The sequence below is a fragment of the Miscanthus floridulus genome, chromosome 2 (genome assembly GCF_019320115.1).
Source record: "Miscanthus floridulus cultivar M001 chromosome 2, ASM1932011v1, whole genome shotgun sequence".
In the NCBI taxonomy this organism is placed as follows: domain Eukaryota; kingdom Viridiplantae; phylum Streptophyta; class Magnoliopsida; order Poales; family Poaceae; genus Miscanthus; species Miscanthus floridulus.
In genome coordinates, this window is record NC_089581.1 from 53,156,481 (window position 1) to 53,179,316 (window position 22,836).

Below are 22,836 nucleotides of genomic sequence, written 5' to 3' on the forward strand. Positions count from 1 at the left end.
ATTCATATATTTTCTTTATTTATGTTTTCCTTTTTCTCTATTTTGCCAACGATACATCCATACCTATTACTGTGTATTTCTCCGTATCAAAACACGCCCTGAGCTACGAGGAAGATGAAATGCGCGGGTTTCTCCTTCCTGTCACGCTGCTAAAAATAGTACTCCTGGGTCCCTGGCTGCTTTACTTTCTTGCTCTCGCTTGCATTTGCACGTCAGCTATATCACGCTCGTGTCAGAAGTCAGATCACTATTGCGTAGATCCATCTCAACTGTTTGTCCAGATGATAGTGGAGTACATATTCTTCGAGAATAATATACTATAACAGTAAATTATAAATTATAATAACAAGTTATAACGCGAGAAAAAGAACCGTGGCTCAAAAATATTTTGTACGGCAAATCATGTTTTCCTTTTGTACGCCAACAGAAGAATTAACAAAGTACGCTCGTGAATAACGTGAACACATTTCACCATCGACTACAAATTACACCCGAATTGAAAAGGAAATTCAACCCATTACTTTTCAACCGGACTAGAAGTCTAGTTCCTTACTTCTATTCCAAATTTGACTTCACACGCGCATAAAAGTACAACGATAATTGGAAGCACTCGTGGATATGATTATTCGTCTCTCCAATCCATTGTTTCAGCGAAACAACGATGGGTGTGAATTCAGAGCTAGACCCATTCCATTAGTTCCATCGCCCAGCGTTTGTCTCGATATCTGGTCATCGCCCAGCGTTTGTCGATCGCGTAATGAATCTAGACGACGACGGAGGAAGAGAGAGACGTAGGGGAGGCTAGCTCTCGGCGACGATGCGGTCACCATGGATGTAATAACTATACTATTTACTACTAGTATATACTTGTATCATTGCTGTACCCGTACACCGACACCTCTGCTCTCGCCTCTCGGATTGGTTGGTTCATTGAACCTGGACGCCTTCGTGTCGTCATTCACTGGTCACCGCTTTGCCGTTCCGGCCTATATAAGGAGAGGCCCAAAGTTTAAGCCAACCCAAGCCAGCTGAAAACTTTGAAGAGTACAAGCTTGATCCAATAATTAACGTTGGAGTACATACATTGAGCCTGATCGATGGTTGATTTCTGGGTTGGTAAATTTGGTTGGTGCTGATTTGTTGTGAGAGAAAAAGACTATTGGTGGGCTCTGACTGAAACGAACAGGCTCATTGTATTAGCAGCAGCATCGCGTAGCTAGGCGTAGCCATGATGACAAGAAAAGTGGCCGCGGCAGGAGCCGGCGGGGAGGCGGAGGAGATGAAGCGGAGGAACGCCGAGCTGGAGAGGGCGGTTGCGGAGGCGGCGGCGAGGGAGGAGCGGCTGCGGCGGGAGCTGGAGGCGGCCCTGGCGCGGCTGGCCGTGGCCGAGGAGGCCGAGGAGCGCCTGTGCGTGCAGCTCGGCGAGCTGGAGGCCGAGGCCGTGACGGAGGCCATCGAGTACCAGGAGCGTGTCAGGGCGCTGTCCGAGCGCCTCGCCTTCGTCGACGGCGTGCTCAGGTCGTCCGGGATCCGGGGCTTCGCCGCCGCCGGCGTAACGACCTCGAGGATGGATTGATCGATCGATCGAGCTGTACGATCGGTGTGTGTACGTCATCACCGGCAAAACTGGCTGCTCCTGAACGATCAAGGCGGGTATTATTACCCTATATAAAGGAACGTGTGTAGCTGTACATTTTGTTATTTTTATCCTCCTCCTCCACGTTGATTCGTGTGTGACGTGTGTATATTGTCTGGAGTTGTATATTATTAGCTTGACAGATGAGAGATGTAGACAAGGTTGTAAAGAAATCAGTGGCTACTGATCTGCTTTCTAGTAGTAGTTCGCTGGTTTCATTTTAATTTATAAGATCGGATCGGTCTTTGCCCTCTGCTTCTATTTTTTATATAAGAAAAAAAATCCTTCAATTGATCTAATTTACTTGCTTTTTGATGGCCGGCAACTCAGCGTGCAATTAGAAACGGTAAAACTGTACCGCACTCGAGTGTTTCTCGAGCGGTGAGCACTAGACTACGGGTACGATCCAGCACGGACAGCCGTCCACGCCTGTGCACGACGCGTGTTCCGGAGTCCCACACGCATCACCCCGAGGTGCATGGTCTGGTCCGCCTCTACACCGACCAGTTGCAGGTGCATACATGGCGTGCTGTGGTGTGGTAGACCAGACCAGGGTCACCCGTTGCCATCAATCACCTCGCCCGCTGCATGAACCTATGCATGCATAACTATTTGCAGCAGATTACATCTATTTGGACCATACTTTACTATTTTTTGTTGGGGTGTAAATTTTATATTTAATTGGTGTAAATTAATTATTCATAAATGAGAACGGTAAGAATTACTTGAACAATTATCTAATTATTTTTTGGCCTTTTTTATTTTTTGTATGTTTTAATTGGTTTCCCTTTAAAAATTTTCAATTTGGCTTCCATAGAAATAATCTGGCTATTTTTTTTGTTTGTTTAATATTTTATATTATTTGGATAATTATTTTGATCCATTTAATCTGGATGCAATGATGATGAGAATTGAATGGATTAAAAACACTTGATTTTTTGTTCCGCTGTCAATCAGTGTTTTATGTGCCAACGGCACTCGGGTGTCACACGCACCTAGATCACCCGAGCGGTGGGTAGACATTCCCGTTCTTCTACTCGGAACTATGTCCAGAACCCACCTTCTCCGAGAAAGCCAGAGCGTGACTTAGGGGGTGTTTGGTTGCTCCTCCTAAACTTTAGTCGATGTCCCATCGGATGTTTGGACACATGCATGGAGTATTAAATATAGACTAATTATGAAATTAATTGCATAGTTTGCGACTAATTTACGAGACGAATCTTTTAAGCCTAGGCCCCGTTCGGCTTGCTGAATCTTGGTTGAAACTGGCTGGAAAACACTGTTCTGACTGAATTATTGTGAGAGAAAAATACTATTCCGGCTAAAAAAACAAGCCGAACAAGCCGGCTTTAAGGTAAGCCAAACAGAGCCCTAATTAGTCCATAATTTGACAACGTGTTGCTGCAGTAACATATGCTAATGACGGATTAATTAGGTTTAATAAATTCGTCTCGTGAAGTACTGACGGATTATGTAATTTATTTTTTTATTAGTATCGAAATACTCTATGCGACACCCTCACATGATATCTCCTAAATTTTAGTCATTGAATCAAACACATCTTAACAGAGCCAGCAAGGACGATGCCAGCTCTTTCGAGAGAGATGTCACATCTCCCGTGTCTTCTCGACCAAGCTGTTACTTGCTTCCACACTTAAACCTAAAATGGCATGGGCTTTCTTCTACTTTCATCGAAGCTGGTAGATAAGGCAGCTGAAATTGAGGATGATCTTGACACAAAACCAACTGGATATACCATTTTTTCACTTTTAATACATACTACGCCAAATGCAAAACTGTGAGTGCACATCCCACGTCCCACTGTAACATCATTCATTAGGGTCTGGATGTCATAGTTTTTAAAAATTATAGTATCACAAAACTATGGTTTTATAAGTCAAAGAGACATAAAAATATGGTTTAGGAAAAAAAAAGTCATGAGTGGAGTTTCTAATAAAACTATAAAAAGGACTATAATTTTGGTAAAACCATGGTTCTAGAGACAAAAAAATTTGTTGTATCCAAACACTCAATAGCTTTTGAAAACCAAAGTATTTTCTAAAACTATATTTCTCCAATACTTCAAAAATACTTTGCATCCAAACAAAGCCATCCTTTTTAAAAAAGAAAAAAAACAGACCACTTGTAACCATCATTGTTTGTGAAATTGCAAATCACGTTTACATCAATCAGTTACCGGAAACGATTTGGCAATAAATATCCAACACAAGTAAAGGATAACGGAACGATTGGACCATACGAGACGAAGGTGATGTACATGGCTGGATTAGAGGAGAGCGAGACCCGAAGTCACCGGCGATGGAAACCCTACAACCCACAACACAGGCGACATAGCCTCTATTCGCTTGTCTTACGAGCCATATTATTTTAGCGAACGAACAGTGTTTCTTTCTCACAACAAATCAGCGAATAGTACTTTCAGTCATGACTTTTCAGCAAAGCGAACAGGGCCATCGCTTGAAACGCGATTTCACCTCTCATGTTTAAATAAATTTTGATGGAAAACGACTGCGCCAGCTGCTACATCAGCATCAGCGCAACATAACGGTGGAATATGACATTGTCACCCGCCTGCGCGTGTTGATCAGACTGACCTGGACCCGGAGCAAGGCGGACTGAGGCTCAGTATTGAGCCCACCGAACATACAGACGGCTTGGCCAAGCCAGATATACGAGGACATAAGTATGTATTTATGTATGTATGGAGTTATATGCATATATTATGTTCTGTTATAACATATATCAAATTTAATACTTGCTTCAAAACATAAGTAAACTTGTACTCTCTCTACTCAACAATATTAACTCTTTGAGGTTACTCTTTTCATTAATACAGAAACAAATGGCTTGCTGAAACTTGACTGAAAGTGGCTGGAAAACACTGTTCTGGCTGAAATGTTGTGAGAGAAAAACATTGTTCCGGCTGAAAAAAGAAGCCGAACAAGCCGGATTTAAGGTAAGTCCCACCTGTGCAGTCAACCGGAGGGGATCAAAGGCAGAGGAGCCTCTCCTGGGATAAGGAGTGCATGTGTGTAATGCCTAGGAATCAAATCATGTCGGACCCGGAACTAGAGATGTCAATAGCCCTCCTATCTCCTATTCTCAATGAGAAATTTGTCCTATTCTCTATTACTAGAGATGTCAATGGCCAATTCTTCCCCTACAGGAATTTAATAGGAGAAAGGTCATCCCTAACGAGGACAGGGATTGTTCTCTATCCCCTGTCCCCGCCAACAAGGAAGCACTCTACTATTTAAATTAAATTTTAAAAAAAGTTTTGAAGCAATCGAAGGAGTAACAATATGGATATGAAATAGACTAACTATTGGAGGGAAGTACTACATAAGTGTAAAGCAATAATAACCACAAAAAAGGAATTATTTTAAAAGAGTCAATCTCTAAATAAAAGGTTTAACTCCTTGATAAGTGAGGCGTGCAATTATTTTAGGACGGAGAGATAATCTTTTAATTTTAAAACTTCAGTTTTCGAATTTAAACAGCAAGTAGCATATGTTACTGGACAATAGCAATAAAATATCTAGTTCATATAAATCACTCCGATCATAGCTCATGCTAGTTCATTTGACACATAACGATATCTTATTGGCGACAAACCGTGTTGTTTAGCCTTTTTCTTTTTACATATGCATGCATGGTACTAAAGTAGCAACAAACCAAAAAAAAAAAAAAAAGAGAGATACCAGAATAAGATATGATGGATGTATAAAAGGAACGATGAATCGCACCAAGCCAAAGGAGTGAGATGCCTATTGGATCAGATAATGGAGAATGGATATAGTAGACAAAAGAATGTTATAAATTGAATTAGAAAACAATACCTCGAAAAAAATATGGCATTTTATAAACGGCATCTAATAATTTAGTTGCCAACTTGACATTTAGCCCTAAAAAAATATTTTCAATGTTCAAACACTAAGCATTACCAGAACTTACGTTTGAACATGATAATTTTGAAAAAGAAAAGAGCTAAGAATTATGGTGTGTCAAATGTTCATCAAAGGCATAGAAACTATATATATATATATATATATATATATATATATATATATATATACATACTACTCTGCAGCTGGCTATAGAATAAATTATTATGTAGCCACTTTGAGTTACGATAATTACTATGTTAATTTATGAGATTATAGTAACTCCTTACTAAGTGATTTACTATAACGTTATGGTAAATATCGCCATGTGTTATAGTAACCCAACTGTCGTAAATATATATTGACATTATTGTAAATTAGTATATAAAATTATCGTAAATGGAGGTGGCTACAGAATAACTTATTTTTATAGCTAGCTACTAAATATACTCTCCCTATATATATATATATATGATGGTTGTATTAGAAACCCCAGTAACCACTTTCTTGGCACTCAGCATAGATATGATTTCACTTGTTGGATTGCCAGGAAAGAGGAAAGCTCCTGTCTCTGTGCTCTAGGAAAATCAAAATTGGTCGGTACATCTTGAAGAGCACTTCTGCATTTACATAAACTAAGAAAGATAAAGGCTCCAGGCCTCCGGCTCTTTGATATGTTCTATAGAGTAATAAAGGATTCAACGGATCCAATTCTTTGTGGGGTCTAGGAGGTCGAAAGCATAACACAGCAAATCTGAGGACCCACCATGACCAAAACCATGCATGCACCTCACCAGTAAAGCACCATATCATTGCCAGAGCACCAAGGGTCACAGTCGAGGGAATATCCTAGCATTAGGAAAAGAATATTCTCCTATAAAATTATTGCCACAACTAAACAAAATTTTGACATATGGTTTTCCCTAAGGTGTGATGTGCTGTCAATCCAAAAGGAAAAAAACAATCAACTGTATTTCAGCTAGTCTTAATGGCAACCTGTTACGCACAGCAGACTCTGAACTTCTGAAGTAGGAGCAGCATGGTTTATTAGAATGAACTCTGAACTTCTGAAGTAGGAGCAGCATGGTTTATTAGTAGAATGTAAAAGCCCAAAGCGTGGTGTGCCACAACAGTGTAGCATAAGTCAATTTAGGCAAAGTAGCCATAAATCAAACTTGGAAACAAGACATCCTACTTTTCAGCCTGCTGCCTGCCTAACAACTGTTATGTGTTATGGTTCCACGACTCCATGTAACCTTGATGTAAACAAGGGTCTCAGGAGAACATGGGAAAAAGAAGAAGGAAAACCAACGTCCAATTGTGGTCACAAACAGAGGCATTAGTGCATCAACTAAACCAGGGAAAGCAGATTAAATTATAGTGCATGCATTGCATTCAATCTTTTTCTTTCTTTGTCTGGCTCTTGTTGGGCTTCATCTCTAGTGTACCTCTACTTTCTTCAGACTGAAGGTTTTGTTTCCATCATTGTTGTTAGATTAAAAATTAACTATGTGTCCCATTAAACTGTCAAATTTTATGTTCCAATGTTGACTTTCCTAAGATGGTTCCTTAACATATGCAATGCAAAATCGCAAACCCTTAGTTCTCCAAATCTTCTCTTACTTCTAGGAACTGGCAAGCTCCACCTCCACAAACCTACAGTTACTCGATTTTTTTTCTTGAAAATAATCGGGTCGTCGCTTCCTTAGTGGCGCGCTACATCGGCGCCCGGATGTTGTGAAAAATGAGCAAGGGTTTTCGCATCTGAGTCGACGGGTGCGAAGGGTAAGGAAGCTAGTCGAACCAACTAGGATCCGTTTAGGTAGTTGGAATGTAGGGTCACTTACAGGTAAGTTAAGAGAATTAGTTGATATCGCGACTAGAAGGCGTGTAAATATATTATGTGTTCAAGAGACTAAATGTAAGGGTCAGAAGACGAAGGAGGTGGATAATACAGGTTTTAAGTTTTGGTACACAGGGACAGTCGCGAATAGAAATGGAGTAGGAGTTTTGATTGATAAGAGCCTCAAGAATGGTGTGGTGGGAGTGAGAAGGCAAGGAGATAGGATTATCTTAGTCAAGCTTGTCGTTGGTGATATGATCTTGAACGTAATTAGTGCGTATGCCCCCCAAGTAGGCCTCGATGAGAGTGCTAAGAAACAGTTCTGGAAGACTTACATAGCCTGGTTAGAGCTATACCTAGTAATGAGAAGCTTTTTATATGAGGAGATCTTAATGGGCATGTAGGTACTACAAGCACAGGTTTCGAGGCAGTTCATAGAGGTTTTGGGTATGGTAGTAGCAATCAGGAGGGGGAGGAAGTTCTAGACTTCGCGGTAGCTTTTGACCTGATGATAGCCAACACTTTCTTTAGAAAGAGAGAATCTCATCTAGTGACCTTCAGTAGCAGACAACACAGTAGCCAGATTGACTTTGTCCTCGCAAGAAGAAAGGACAAACGAGCATGCTTGGATTGCAAGGTGATACCAGGGGAGTGTGTTGTTTCTCAACATAAGCTTTTGGTGGCAGATTTTCGTTTTCAGGTGCGTGCCCGTAGGGATAAACAAGCTAAGATTGAAAAAACAAAGTGGTGGAAACTGAAAGAAGAGGCGTCAGAGGTATTCAGGGAAAAGGTTATCAAAAAGGGCTCTTGGAAGGAAGAAGACGACATAAACAACATGTGGGAGAAGATGGCAACCAACATTCGGAAGGTGGCCTCAGATGTGTGTAGAGTAACCAAAGAAAGTGAAGGCGAGGCTAAAGATACTTGGTGGTGGAACGAGGAAATCCAAAGGGCTATTAAGGAGAAGAAAGAATGCTATAGACGCTTGTACCATGACAGGAGTGTGGACAACATAGAGAAGTACAAGGTGGCAAAGAAAACTGCAAAGCGAGCTGTAAGTGTGGCAAAGGGTAGAGCGTACGAGGATCTTTACCAACATTTGAGTACGAAGGAAGGAGAGAAGGACATTTATAGGATGGCTAGGGTTCGTGAGAGAAAGACACGGGACTTCAACCAAGTTAAGTGCATTAAGGATGAAAGGGAGCATCTCTTGGTGAAGGAGGATGAGATCCGACATCGATGGCAAGAGTATTTTGACAAATTGTTCAATGGTGAGAATATGGACACAACATTTCAGTTGAATGACTCTTTTGATGACACCAATAGGCGCTTTGTGCGGAGAATCTAAGAATCTGAGGTCAGACAGGCGTTGAAAAGGATGAAAGGAGGTAAGACGATGGGACCGGATGGTATTCCAATCGAGGTGTGGAGATGCATTGGGGACATAGCTATAGTATGGCTAACCAAGCTGTTCAACCATATTTTTCGATCAAACAAGATGGCTGATGAGTGGAGAAGTATATTGGTAACGATCTACAAAAATAAAGGGGATATTCAAAGTTGTACTAATTACCGGGGAATTAAGTTGATAAGCCATACTATGAAGCTATGGGAGAGAGTTATCGAGCATCGCTTGAGAGCAATAACGCGGGTCTCTATGAACCAATTTGGTTTCATGCCCGGAAGGTCAACCATGGAAGCTATTTTCTTAATAAGACAAGTTATGGAGCGGTATAGAGAGAAGAAGAAGGACCTACGTATGGTTTTTATTGACTTGTAGAAGGCTTATGATAAAATACCAGGAATGTTATGTGGTGGACTTTGGACAAACATAAAGTCCCAACGAAGTACGTTGGGCTCATTAAGGACATGTACAACAATGTTGTGACTAGAGTTCGAACAAGTGATGGAGACACAGATGACTTCCCGATTAGGATAGGACTACATCAAGGGTCAGCTTTGAGCCCTTATTTGTTTGCTTTAGTGATGGATGAGGTCACAAGGGACATACAAGGAGACATCTCTTGGTGTATGCTTTTCGCAGACGATGTAGTGCTAGTTGATGAAAGCCGGACATCAGTGAATCAGAAACTAGAGTTATGGCGGGAGATTTTGGAGTCCAAAGGTTTTAGACTCAGTAGAACTAAAACCGAGTATATGAGATGTGACTTCGGCACTGCTACTCGGGGGGAGGAAGATGTTAGTTTGGAAAATCAAGTAGTGCCTAGGAAGGATACCTTTCGATATTTAGGATCAATGCTACAGAGGGACGGGGATATTGATGAAGATGTTAGCCATAGAATCAAAGCAGGGTGGATAAAGTGGCGGCAAGCGTCTAGTGTCCTATGTGACAAAATGGTACCACAGAAGCTAAAAGGCAAGTTTTATAGGACGGCGATTAGACCTGCTATGTTGTATGGTGCAGAATGTTGGCCTACGAAAAGACGACATGTTCAACAGCTAAGTGTCGCGGAAATGCGTATGTTGCGTTGGATTTGCGATCATACAAGAAGGGATCGAGTTCGGAACGATGATATACGTGATAGATTAGGGGTAGCGCCAATTGAAGAAAATCTTGTCCAACACCGGTTGAGATGGTTTGGACATGTGCAACGGAGACCTCCAGAGGCACCGATGCGTAGTGGAATCCTAAGCCAGGATAGTAACGTGAAGAGAGGCAGAGGAAGACCGAAGTTGACTTGGGTAGAGGCAATAAAAGGAGACTTGAAATGATGGAATATACCCAAAGACTTAGCCTTAGATAGGAGTGCTTGGAAGACAGCTATTCACGTGCCTGAACCTTGATTGCTTCTGATGGGTTTCAACTCTAGCCTACCCCAACTTATTTAGGACTTAAAGGCTTTGTTGTTGTTGTTGTTGAAAATAAAAACTATCCAAATGTGGCAGTGTCCAATGTTACACTACATGACAGCATTTATTACCAAAACCACCCACCAAGCATCTATCCCAGTAGATCAATAGTCCCATTTTATTTGATACCTTAACATTCATGCATTTTAAATAATAAAGACTGAACTTTACTTCAAAAAAATAATAAAGACTGAACTTTTGGAAAATACAACTAGATTGTTCAGTAATAATAAAGTCACAACAGTAGGAAACTAAGGTGAAATCACATCTCAGGGACCACAAAAAAGGTCAATGTCATCTAGTAGAATAGAAAAGTGGAGTACATAGCCACATTAGTTTTGCTGATCGTAATGTTAAATTACTAATTATAGAAAATTATAAATAAGTAGGTACAGTTCCAGTATTCGTACAACACTCAAATGAAATAGAACTATCAGGAAGCTTTATATATCTGCAACCACTAGCCAGCTACATATCACCACAACTGGTGTGTAAAAGAAAACATGTTGCATGTAATCTCTTAAAACTCAAAGTAGATCATATCTATCACTTAAAAAACTAGAATGAGGTGATTATCACATATTTGCACGTCAAAATAAAAACTGTAGATTGCAAGGTATATATACCCCTTGTAAGTTGTAAGCTCAAGGACAGCTGCCATGCCATCAGATGATATGCTCTTGGTTATCAGAAAACCTTTATGTAAGAGGTTGTGCCTTTGTGAAAACAAATACTCCCCCACCACCAACTGAACGACCCAGGAGCATATCACGGTCAAGGTAAGAAAGATAATATAATCCTCCAGGTGATCGTCTGACATTTAATTCAGTTTGGTAAATACAAAAGACAGGGAACACGAAATGAGGAAAATTAAGCAGTGTGGAAAATTACCTTTCAGGACCACTAACAGGAACTTGAGCTCGAAAGGTTTTAAGGAACTGCAATATCTGCACAAACAGATTCACTACATTGAAATCTGAAACACTTGTCCTATGTTAGATGATAAAGATTAAAGAAATACAACAAACATGGCGAAATTGCAAATGTTATTTGTAAATATAATATTTTTCACTTTATATCTCCTTTTTGGCAGTAGACAACAAAAGTGACAACATGTGGCATGCTACAGAAACTGCTCTTGAAAGTTGAAACTAACAGAATTCAGAACAATATTATGGGACACATGAAATGTATACCGATGCACATATTTGTCAATGACCAAGAAAGAATAAATAAGATTTTGTTAAATCAAAGGTAATATGCAAGTCAACGATCAATTATTTGATATAACCTGGCAGGCTGGCATATACCTGAAGGCTCAAAAATGACCGAGGAAGTATAGCAGGAGCTATTAGTGCCTGCAGTTGCTCGCTAATCTTGATATTTTCAACAGCGACCTGTTATACAATGGATTATAAGTTCTAGCAACTAACACTCAAAACCAAGGTCACAAAAGAAAAGGAAGATAGACACTGTTTTTCTTGAACAAAAGAGGGCAAGATCGCTGTTGTTCAAGAAGCCTGAAGAGTTGAAACAATGCGTTTGGGTCACAAGTCAAGTGTCAAATGTTTAAGCATTATAGTACAGAGAAAACAATAGCCACAACTAAGACCAGCCATGGCTCAAAACCCCTGAAAGGCTTAATGGCCAAAGAAAAAAAAAGGGCGTACCCAGTGCAGAGAGCTCCCGCTCTGTGAAGAACTAGTGAAAAAATCAAATGATAATGCAAGAACAACGCTGGCTGGATACTCTAAAGGGTTTAGGTAAGACAGTGGATGACATAACCAAAAAAAAGGGAAGAAATTTACAATATTGCACTTGTATGAATCATCAAGTCAGTCCCAGAAAAAGAATCTGGTTATATAGCATCAGATTGCATGTGAATTGAATCATGGTCATGGAGAATGCAAACTTATAATGTAGCTTAATCATTGATACAAGAGTCCCATATAACAAGCAAAAAATCATTTCTCATGCTGTTCTTCTAACACTGGAAATTGAATGTTTCATCATGAAATTAGCAACTCTTCGCTTTGCATTTTATCAACTAATCATATTTAGCTATTCTTGAAAACAAATTACCTCCTCAAATTGAAGAAAGATATTGCGTTTAGACAGGACAACAAACTTCGCAGAGACCATCAGTGTTGCACCTTCTTCCTCCTATAGAGATTGCTAAAAGAATCAAACATGAAAGAACTGAAAACATGAGGGCTAAAAAGGCTGGAAAATAAATATGGTACATCATAGCATGCAAAGAATAGGAAGCTAAGCTTAGAAGATGCAAACTAACCACATTCTTTGCACATCATGTCAAAGTAAGAAGTTAATTTCTTCTATGTATGAAATACAGTTATGGTGTACTTTAAAACATGAAAACCAACCAGATTCTGAAAGAAAAAAAAATGACCTTATCAATGAAAATATGAAACCGGTGAGCATTTTATGATCATATGAGGCAAACAGCACACCTCCAACTATCATACTCTTTATATATCCAAGGTCCATGCATTTAAGTACATCAGCAGCTGTGCTGCCAAGATAAAGAAATATGGAAGGAAAGAAATGAGAGATATGGAAGGAAAGAAATGAGAGTCTTCAGGCATCGGGAAACTGAACGCCCCCAAGAGGTACAACGGCCATAGAATGGTTACCTCCAGCAAGTTCTCGATGCTCCACCTTACAACATTCCTCACAATTCCACCATCTGATCGATCTTTGCACTCAAATTTCTGGTATATTTGCCCCACCTGCATATATCCACAAAACACCACCCTGGTCACAAGGCTCCAACCCTTCTCCCTAAATTTCTCAAATATGGTTGCTCAAACACACCAGTGATAAACAGTAAGAGGAAAATAAACTATCCACTACACAGAGAAAGCATCTTGTTGATGTATGAGAAGTTAAACTCTTAAACTTTTATTTTTGGACATGTTAAACTCTTAAACTCATCATCTCTAATGCCTCAAGTGCTCAACCTAACGAGAGACGACAAACATAACAAACGTGTATTGCACTTTTTAGCAATAATTCTCAGTATCGAACATTTAAAAACGTGGAGGTTGGCAATTTACTGACATTTGCAGCCGATCTCAAATGTGCTGGCATCTGTAATTGATTGCTAGGCAGTGGCTTTAAGTAGGCATCCAATTGCAACGACGAATTAGGACAGATCGCTGAACACACGTTGTTTAGTTTAACCTGCAGGGGTGGAAGCCTCTCGGCCGCCTCGAACAGCACAAGCACGTCTGACGCCGATGTGTAACACAGCCTCCAGGTGCCATCGAGCGCCGCGAGATCTAGCGGCGTCCCCTCCCCCGCACCGCGCTCCTCCACGGCCACCTGCACATGACACGCAAAATCAATCAAACCCAGCACGGCGTCACAAACGCCGCCGCGTTGCGTGAGTGCAAATTGTTAGAGAGAGAGCGGCCGATTAGGCCTCCTACGTACGACGGCCTCCTCGATGGCAGCGCGTTGGTCGGGCCCCGCCGCGAATCCGCGCCGCGTTTCCTGAACCGCGCGCAGCAGTTCGTGCTTCCTCCGCTCCGTGTCCGCCTGCGAGACCAGAGCGTCAGAAGGTGTCGGGTTTTCGTAAGGAGAGGAGGAGCTCGTGGAGTACGTACGGTGGTGGACGAGGATGCGAGTGGAGCGGTGGCCGCCGCGGCGGCGGCGGCGACGAGTCTATGGCAGAGACGGGGCTCCCGCAGAGGGCGCGAGCGGAGGCGGGAGGCACAGGGCGGAGACGGCACATGCGGTGGCGTGGTCGGGAGGCGGCGGAGGGAAGAAGGGGCGGCGAGCGCCATTGCTCCGCGTTGCTCCTCCGTGCGAGTGGATTGAACTACAGTAGGATTCTAGGAGCGGGCGCGCGGCACGGGCACAGCCGCGGGCGCCTTTGCTGAGCGCCTTCCTGACATAGTGACATCCCTCATCTGCGTTCGCTTCGCTGACGGCGTGATTGGTTGTCCAAACTGGACCGTTATTTGGTCTATTTCGTATTCTTCGGTGTATTCGTTTGTGTTTGATTGCTCTACTTGTATCTTTCTTTTACTTTCTTCCGTGTAGATTTTTTCCTCCATCCCGCACGGCTCTCTTCTAGATTTCTCTTTCCCTCATGATATAGGATGACTTATTTACCCAGGATGCAAGGACCCATGCGTTAAATACCAAAAAAAAAACTAATTACATGCATACAACCAAACACAACCCCATATCGTACTAAACCAACAGTCCAGACAACCAAACACGACCACCTGCACGAGCTCAACCTGGCTTCTTCGGTCCTGCACAGCCTGACCGCTCAAGGCTCGCTCTGCAACCAATCACGCCGTGAGAGCGTGGTGTGTGGTGTGCCGTGCGTCGTGCGGCCGGCGCGTACATGGGCTGTCAGCCTGTCACACACCCAATTCTAAGGGCATGTTTGGTTGCCGCCCTCGTCTGGGCTTGCCTGCCAGGCAAGCGATTGCAGCCCCAGGCGATCGAAATCCAACGCCTGGGGTCGCTGCCTGGCGTCGGAGCTGCCTGGGAGGCAGCAACCAAACATGCCCCGAGTGCCTGCAATCCTGATGTCAGTTTCAAGAAAATTACTGTATTTTGCCATTTAGAATTACATCCTTCCGTTTCCGTACTAATACAAATAAAGCTTTTAGTGAAAATGATTGTTTCCAACAACTTCTTCAATTTATTCTTTATTTAAAGTTTCTTGCTAGCTAAAGATGGAGAGCGGAAATGGCTCTCGAAAGTGCGCACAACTATAAATAAATTGTTGATGACGGAAAGATATAAAGAACATTCTTTTAAAAAAAATCGCTCTCCAAATGAGAACTTAGGGAGTGAGCTTAAGAAAGATTCTTAGAGATGTTCAATTATGCTATATTTAGATAAATAATAAAAACTCTGTATAAAAAATAAAACAACTTATAATTTGAGACATGGGGTACTCTATAAAAAATATCTAGTACGACATCAAGTCAAATTATTTTAATTTTCATGAAACTTAAATAGATAATACTATTTTAATTTAATATTTATGATACTAAATAACTTAAACTAACGTTGTTTTACCTTTATTCTAAGTTCAAATGTTATGCAATATACTACCTTGTTTTTGAAAAGAATGTTATTCTAGTTTTATCTAGGTCAAAATGTTATAAGCTTGACTAAAATTTTAAAAATATATTAATACTTAGATACCAATTAGTACAATTAAATTTGTCATAAAATATAATTTCATATTATATCAATTTGGTGTCACAAACATTGATATTTTTTATAAAACTTAGTTAAATTTGTAATAGATTAACTTTTAATGAGAGTAGAATAATATGTTTTTGGACTATGGAGACATTTCATGGTATATATATTTAGTGTCATATAAAAATTAATAATCTTTTTGTAAACTTGATTAAACTTAGATAAATTGATTAAGGATACAAATATAATTGTATTTTTTAAAACAGAGGTAGTAGATTGAAATAAAAGGTGGTAGAACATGAAGAATTTATCCAATGCTATAATTTGTACTCTCTCTGTCCTAAAAATATAGTGCATTCTGGCATTTAAATTTTGTTCTAGACTATAGTGCATTCTGGGAATAAGAAGATAATATTTACTTAAATAAAAATATGTGATTATTTTGTATAAGAAAAGTAATTCATGTACTTGTCATATTTTGTATAAGGAGACTGAGAGTTCACCATTTAATCATGCAGAATAGAATCCGATTTGAATAGATTAGGAAGTTAAGTAAGGAGTACATACGTCTATTGCACTCTCTTTTATTTTGTCTGAGAATGGTCAGAACGCATTATATTTCAGGAGAGAGGGAGTATATAAATTTATTATCGTACTTGTACATATTGAAGAATTATATTATATATAAACGCCAATGTTCAAATAGATCCTCCTCCTAGTCCCCTACGGATGAATATATAGAAATCCTATTCCTATGGCCTGTTCGTTTGAATTTACTAACCGATTTATCAGCTAGAATCTACAGTATTTTTCTCTCACAACAAAACAGCTTCAGCCAGTATATCAGTCGACTTTAATACCAACCGAACAGGTCCTAGTAAATCTACTCTCAATCTTGTCATAACTTCTAATCCGTGCTCGTAAAAACAAAGCTATATCTCTCGATTGTCCCTAATTATCTATTTGAAGATAATTGATTTTTTATTTTTTATAGATTTAGTCAAATTTAATTGTAAATTACTTTTTAGAAGGAGAGGGTACATTTTACTAAATTCATTTTTGAAAAAAGACCTGCACGATTGTGCTGCCGACTTGCCCCGTTTAGATCACCTCCAAATTCTAAGTTTTTTCACTCTCTCTCTATCACATCAATTTTTGGACACATACATGGAGCATTAAATGTAGGTAAAAAAAATAACTAATTGCACAGTTTGGTTGTAAATCACGAGACGAATCTTTTGAGCCTAATTAGTCCATAATCAGACAAAATTTATCAAATACAAACGAAACGTGCTATAGTGTCCAGATTGTAAAAATTTGCCATCTAAACAAGGCCCGAGTGCCGAGACCGACGCGAGTGTGCAGGTGGGGCGGAAAGCTGCACTGCTACAGGGTACCGCCGCCACCAGCCCGCAGAGTGATCGTGAACAGCTTCTACGGCTAAAATGGACCAGGCCGATAGCCCATGGCAATTTGGGCTTTATGGAGGTGATACACCACGAGTCCACGACCACACCACTAAAAATCCCTTGCCAAGCCTTCTTTTCTCTGAACAACCTTCGTCTTACACGTCTGCATCTTCACCGGATCTCTCATATTACATCTCCTATAGATTATTTTAAGAGAATACCTTAAAATCAATTTAGAATGTAAGAGAGCACTATAGCAGATTACCTAAAACATGCTTCCGACTAAGAGATCTCTTGAAAATTATAGGTATAGAAGATGAGATACGAGATTTGTTGTACACTTTCATCTCCTGAAGTACTATTTTTAAAGTATAGGAGATTGGAATGGATATCTGATGGAGATGCTCTTAAAACCTACAAAAATCAACATGACAAAAGAAAGCCCTAGAGTTTCGAAAACCCTTTTATACCGAATTAAAGACCATTTTCTCCGGTTGCATAGCAGAACATGGCAATTCCATTGACCAAAAACATTTTTTCTTACAGACAGACGAGGTGGGTAGTGGGTACCAACAAAACTTCATGCGAAAGAAAAGCATCTACTACTCTGGTAACAGTTGTCAAGTACTACAATCATTACAAGGTATGCAGTATGCTTGGGGTGAAGGCAAGATTGCCGGAAGGATTCTCCTTTAGTCCGAGACCTTAAAAAGATTTCTTCAAACTGCAGATGGAAGCTGATCTTGCTGCTCTTCAATCTGCCCTATCGAAAAAGTTGGTAAACTGCAGTATCTCAGTTTGATGTTATTGTGTCTGGTACTCTGGCTCGGTCCTTCTCGTAAAGTGTTAGCATCAAACTTCTCTTCCAACAATTTATGTTCTGCACGACATACAGAACAAATATAATTGTCAATCAGGGGACCTGAACATCACCAGTTAAGTGGAAAAGAAATGCACATATCATCCTGGATGTAACAACCCTAAACTAGACTGTTGAGGAAAATCTCAAGGTGCAAAAATGCTTTATGTCGGCATACTAGAACAGAATGAGCAAAGAAGAACTACCTCTCCTCACTCAGCCTATAGAGCAAGAACATCCATCTATTTTACATGAGCAAAGAGACTGCCTTGATTTATGGCTTATTATTTCCAGTAACAGAGGTTGTGGCATGACAGCAAAAGAAACTAACTTCCCGACATGCTGACATGGACCTGAAAATATCATCGATGACTTGTCAGGTTTTCCTGTAATCATCAGTATGCAACATGCTCTTTTATTTTCACTTAATATGCAACAAGCTCATAATTAAATGCATACAAGAGTAAGAGGTTCGTGTATCAATAACAGCTGATCCTAGTGCAAAGATGTAATATGTAATCATGTTCAGACACTGCTACATATGGCTAATCAGTTACCTGGAAAGCATGCTGCTCAGCTGCAGCTAAACAGTCCTCCACAGCAAGGAATGAGAAGAGACTCCTTGATTAGTTTCTTGCCACCCGACGATGAAAATATAATCAGCATGTTCACCTGCAAAAACAAAACAAAGCAAAGTAATTAACAAATGAAATTAAGTTAGCAATATAATTATACAAAAAGAACAAAACATTTCCCAAAAACTATTAGAACCTGGATGGTCCTGCATACAACAAATGTTAAGGGGAAAAACAAGACAAAAAAGAACATGAGGAAAACATTAAGCGTTAGAAACATATCCTGTAAAAAAGGGTTAAGCAACAGATAGAATTGAGCTATATGAGAACAAACCGTAAATGATTCAAGCTTGATTAGGAACTTGTCAAGCAAAACTCTAATAACAGCTGTGCAAAAACTTCAGTCAGCAAAGGCAAGTCAGTTCCCTGTGCATGGATTACAGGACCATAGAATCCTTCACATATTTACATTGACGGACAAATGTACACCGCTCAATTATATTAAATTGCATCAAAGAATCAAAATTAGAAGGAACATTAGTTGAACATAAAGTAAAACACACAAAATAACTAAATCGGAAGTGTGAAAAAAAAGAGAAGATGCGAATGATTGTCTGAAAGTACCACTAAATCAGAATAGGCGCTCAATCAAAGTTCACGAGTTACAACAAGGTCCCATGAAACAGAATAGATACTACATAGACATTTATTCGGTGCATCTAAGGAGTCTCATATCCCTTCATATAAGTCTACAAAGAAGGAAGCTCTTATAGTTCCATCCTGTAATCGAAGGGAAAAGGGGTAGACAGAACGGAATTAGGTGGCTGGCCGAAGAAAAGTTAGTCTCATTAGCTCTAGCTCAGGTCCATGCCATCTCCAACCTGGCTTGGGATTGGAGACACAGCAGAGTAGGACCTCTCGAAGGGGGAAGGATGCAGCTGTGCACCACGCCTGCGCTTAAAAGAGCAGCCTTCATTGCTGTCCACTTCATGCTTCCTGCGGATACCCCTCACTGCTTGCTGCTCCAGTGGAGAGAGCGGAAAAAACTGCCCACTCACTCGGCAGAGCGAATTATGGTTGTCATAGAGGATCCTCTGGTTACAGTTTTTGTCGCAGATGTGAGTGGTTCCAGTCAGTTTGCAACGGTACATGTTCCCAAAAATGTGCTCGTTCTGGCACCTCTTGTCACACTTGTGACTAGGGTTTGACCCTTCTGTGTTAAGGATCGCGGACAAGAAAATCACATTGCTGGGCTCAGCAATCACAGATTTGCCAAATACCTCCATTGCCCTGCCGCAAGAAAATTCTTCACAAGCCCCTTTCAGTTTCTGAGGTCAGAACTTTCTGCAACCCAAAACAAAAATTTGCTTCAGAGATCTGTTTGGGAGCTATTGAAATGACCGCAATGTGCTATTTCTTTATGCTACTGCTGAGCCAACTCATCTGAGTAATGTGGAAGAAAGGTAGACCACTGTGCATTGGCAATTGTTATGATAAGAACAGATTAACCAACAGTGCGGTAATCTAGCATATATAATTACAAATAAACTATAGCACAATGATTTCGCGCCAACTTTACCCAATTGCCCACGTCATAAATCTGTAAATCTGTAAAAGTTCACTCAGGCGCCTGACACTATAATATGACGACAATCCACTGAATTTCATGCAGTTTGGCCAAATCTGTAAAAGTTCATGGTACCAAACCCGATAGAATCTCGCAGATACAAACAAAAACAAAAGGACCTTGACAAGTCAGCACGCATCCCTTTCAACCGTGTAGGTGAACCAGTAACCATCCTCACCAAAAATAAACAAACGTGGACCCAGAAACCTAACTGCCCCACTCCTCCCCTCCCTTCCACCACTGCAATTTTACTAGATCTGAACGGTAAAACCCGCCAACCGACAACCACCCCCATCATCCGCAATAAAATCAAAATAAATCCTCATATAGCGGCGTCTCGGCGTCCAAATCCAGGATAAACGCGACCGAACGATTCATACTAACAACAGCTAAAACAAAATCAAGACGGAGCATCTTCGTTGCTCGGACCCAAAATATTCGCGAGCAAAAAAGCCTCTGTCGAGTAAAAGCAATGGAACTTACCAGCAAGGTTTGGTGGAAGCCGAGGCAGGAAAGGGGTGGGAAGAAACAGCAGGAGACGACGCGTAGGGCTTGACCCCCTTCTCTCTCTCGCCCTCTTCGCTTTCTCTCTCTACGCCCGTGAAACACGACCCACGCAGCCAGCAGCAACGGCAAGGAAGGAGGAAGGGGCCCCATTTATAGGATCTGTGGCCTTGGCCAAATGACCGAAATGCCCACTCATGGGCCGAGAGGCTGGAGATGTCGACACGAAGCTCAGTCGCAAGTGCACGCGCAGTGTCCCTGGCTCCCTGCACCAGCGGCGGCTCAGATTGGCTCGGCTCACGGCTCGATCAGTGGGCCCCGTCTCCGATAAGGTGTGTTTAGTTCGTAAAATAAAAAATTTTTGGTGTCACATCGATATGTCGCAAGAATGTTGGAAGGGGTTTTTGGATACTAATAAAAAAATAAATTATAGAACTCATCAAAAAACTGCGAGACGAATCTAATGATACTAATTAATCGTGCATTAGCACATGTGGGGTTACTGTAGCACTTAAGGCTTTAATGGACTAATTAGGCTTAAAAGATTCGTCTCGCGATTTTGCTGAGAACTGTGCAATTAATTTTTTTTCGTCTATATTTAATACTCTATACATGTACCGTAAGATTCGATGGTACACTTTGAGGTAAAATTTTTTAGAAACTAAACAGGGCCATAGTTTATCCATGCCAGACATTATTAGACATCGCCTCGTCGTTGGTGTCTCCGGAAGTTTATGAAGCCAAAGCTACCAGCAGGTTGTTCCGTCATTTCGTGCCAAACACATGACAAATGGACTTTGTTGATGCGACCGTTGCACGAGGGACCCGCTTGTCAGAATCAGTAGAATAGTTTAACCAACAATGATGGTAGCACGTGCTCAATTATTATATTATTATTATCTGCATTTCATATTATAAGATATTTTGATTTTTATAGATACCTAGTTTTTACTATGCACCTAAATATAACACATATCTAGATACATAATAAAAGAAATATATTTAAAAAGTCAAAATATCTTATAATTTGAAATAGATGAAGTACAGATATTGCCGAACATGCTTACCTTTATACTTACCTCCCGCATACGTCATTATGAAGATGTATGAAAATACCAATGAGTAGTAGTAGTATGTACATAATGAAGGATATACACATGTAGGGTCTGTTTTGCAGCCTCTAACTTCCTCTTATTTTCTAGGGCTAATAGCAATTCTTCGAGATAAGTAATTTATGACTAAAAATATTCTTGTTAGTTTTTAGACTAAACTCAAACATAGAAAGTGATTATCTGTGCGTGGAGTGAATTAGAAGAAATAATTTTTTTTTACTCCTAACCTCCTAGTCCTAGTCATTCCATAGAATCACTTTATACGATGAGCATAGAATCACTTCTCAGACAAATTTGTCAAAGCTTCCCCTAGATTCAACTTAGAAATTGCCCGACATCCCTTCGCTTGGCTGGTGCTTGCTTGCACGTGCATGGTTTTTTACTAGGTCTATATTATGTCTTGGATTATATCATATTGATTGCAAGATATTTTTGTTAGGCATACTTTGAGTTCAAATCCTAGGTCCGTGTGAGACCCGGCCCATTGGCCCAGACCGAATTCACGATATTTGTAGTTTTAGGGTACTGTAGCAGCATGGAAAACACTGTAGCAACAAAGTTTTGTACCATGCTGGCCGTTGGAGGAGAGCTGAGCCCGCTTAAAAGGCTAGACCTGGGAGACTGTTAACTCTGGATCGATTCTTTTATGCGAAGCGAGGATAAAAACATAAGAGATTTAATTAGTAGGTGTGGTTCATTCAACGTGTAGAGTAGGCCTTAACCGTCTTCCCGAATCGGGGAGTTACAGTCCGCCACCGCAACAAGCCAGTCTACTAGCACACTCCCTTCCCACTTGACGTCGGCCCCACTTATATCTCAATGCACCTATATCTTAATTCTCGATCAATCCATCACTTGGCTTTGACTCACAAGCATGAAAACCACAATCCTCTCCCAAATTCTAGCCGTGGGGCAAGAAGCTAGTCAACGAGCAAGACAATGGGAATTGAAAAGGCCAAAAACCCTAGAAGCGCTAGCGGTGGGGCAAGAAGCTAGTCAACGAGCAAGACAATGGGTGTCCGGTGGTGAATTTTTTTGAATATTTTAATAAATAATTACATAATTAGGTGTTATTCTAAAATATCATCATGTCGTAGTTCAATTGCTTACAGTCCATCTGTCGACTTTTGAATTGTCGCTAAACCTACATGCCATGGTATTAGGCCTTGGCGGAAGAGGAAAGATCTAGGCGATAATTAGAGAGCCGACTGAGGGCCTGTTGGCAATCTAGAAGCCAATTAGTGTTATCGGCATTTACAAATACTGACAAGGCTATCAGCTAATGGGATGCCAACTTAT

The 22,836-nt window shown here is 40.6% G+C and overlaps 2 protein-coding genes and 1 long non-coding RNA gene across 6 annotated transcripts; 1 reads left to right on the top strand and 2 right to left on the bottom strand.

Moving 5' to 3' along the window:
* Positions 1-990: 990 nt before the first annotated feature.
* LOC136538799 (protein RESPONSE TO LOW SULFUR 2-like) lies at positions 991-1,935 on the top strand. 2 transcript variants are annotated; one of them, XM_066530754.1, is made up of 2 exons: positions 991-1,116; positions 1,204-1,935. In XM_066530754.1, exon 2 carries the CDS (start codon positions 1,229-1,231, stop codon positions 1,574-1,576), a length of 348 nt encoding a protein of 115 aa, XP_066386851.1. In that variant the 5' UTR covers positions 991-1,116; positions 1,204-1,228; the 3' UTR covers positions 1,577-1,935. The 2 variants fall into 2 exon arrangements, with proteins under 2 accessions (XP_066386851.1, XP_066386850.1); XM_066530753.1 differs by having other exon boundaries at positions 1,003-1,116; positions 1,187-1,935.
* Positions 1,936-10,588: 8,653 nt separating this feature from the next.
* Positions 10,589-14,195, bottom strand: LOC136538800 (probable plastid-lipid-associated protein 10, chloroplastic). Of its 3 annotated transcripts, none has more exons than XM_066530757.1 (8): positions 13,885-14,195; positions 13,712-13,816; positions 13,460-13,600; positions 12,910-13,005; positions 12,338-12,418; positions 11,566-11,652; positions 11,147-11,202; positions 10,589-11,068 (listed from the first exon to the last, which is right to left on the bottom strand). In XM_066530757.1, exons 1-8 carry the CDS (start codon positions 14,062-14,064, stop codon positions 10,954-10,956), a joined length of 861 nt encoding a protein of 286 aa, XP_066386854.1. In that variant the 5' UTR covers positions 14,065-14,195; the 3' UTR covers positions 10,589-10,953. The 3 variants fall into 3 exon arrangements, with proteins under 3 accessions (XP_066386854.1, XP_066386853.1, XP_066386852.1); XM_066530756.1 differs by having other exon boundaries at positions 13,445-13,600; XM_066530755.1 differs by having other exon boundaries at positions 13,337-13,600.
* A 3,159-nt stretch (positions 14,196-17,354) lies between these two features.
* Positions 17,355-20,543, bottom strand: LOC136524096 (uncharacterized). Its single transcript, XR_010776173.1, has 4 exons — positions 20,405-20,543; positions 18,277-18,391; positions 17,926-18,072; positions 17,355-17,740 (listed from the first exon to the last, which is right to left on the bottom strand). It is a non-coding gene; the product is annotated as an uncharacterized lncRNA (long non-coding RNA).
* Between the last annotated feature and the right edge of the window lie 2,293 nt (positions 20,544-22,836).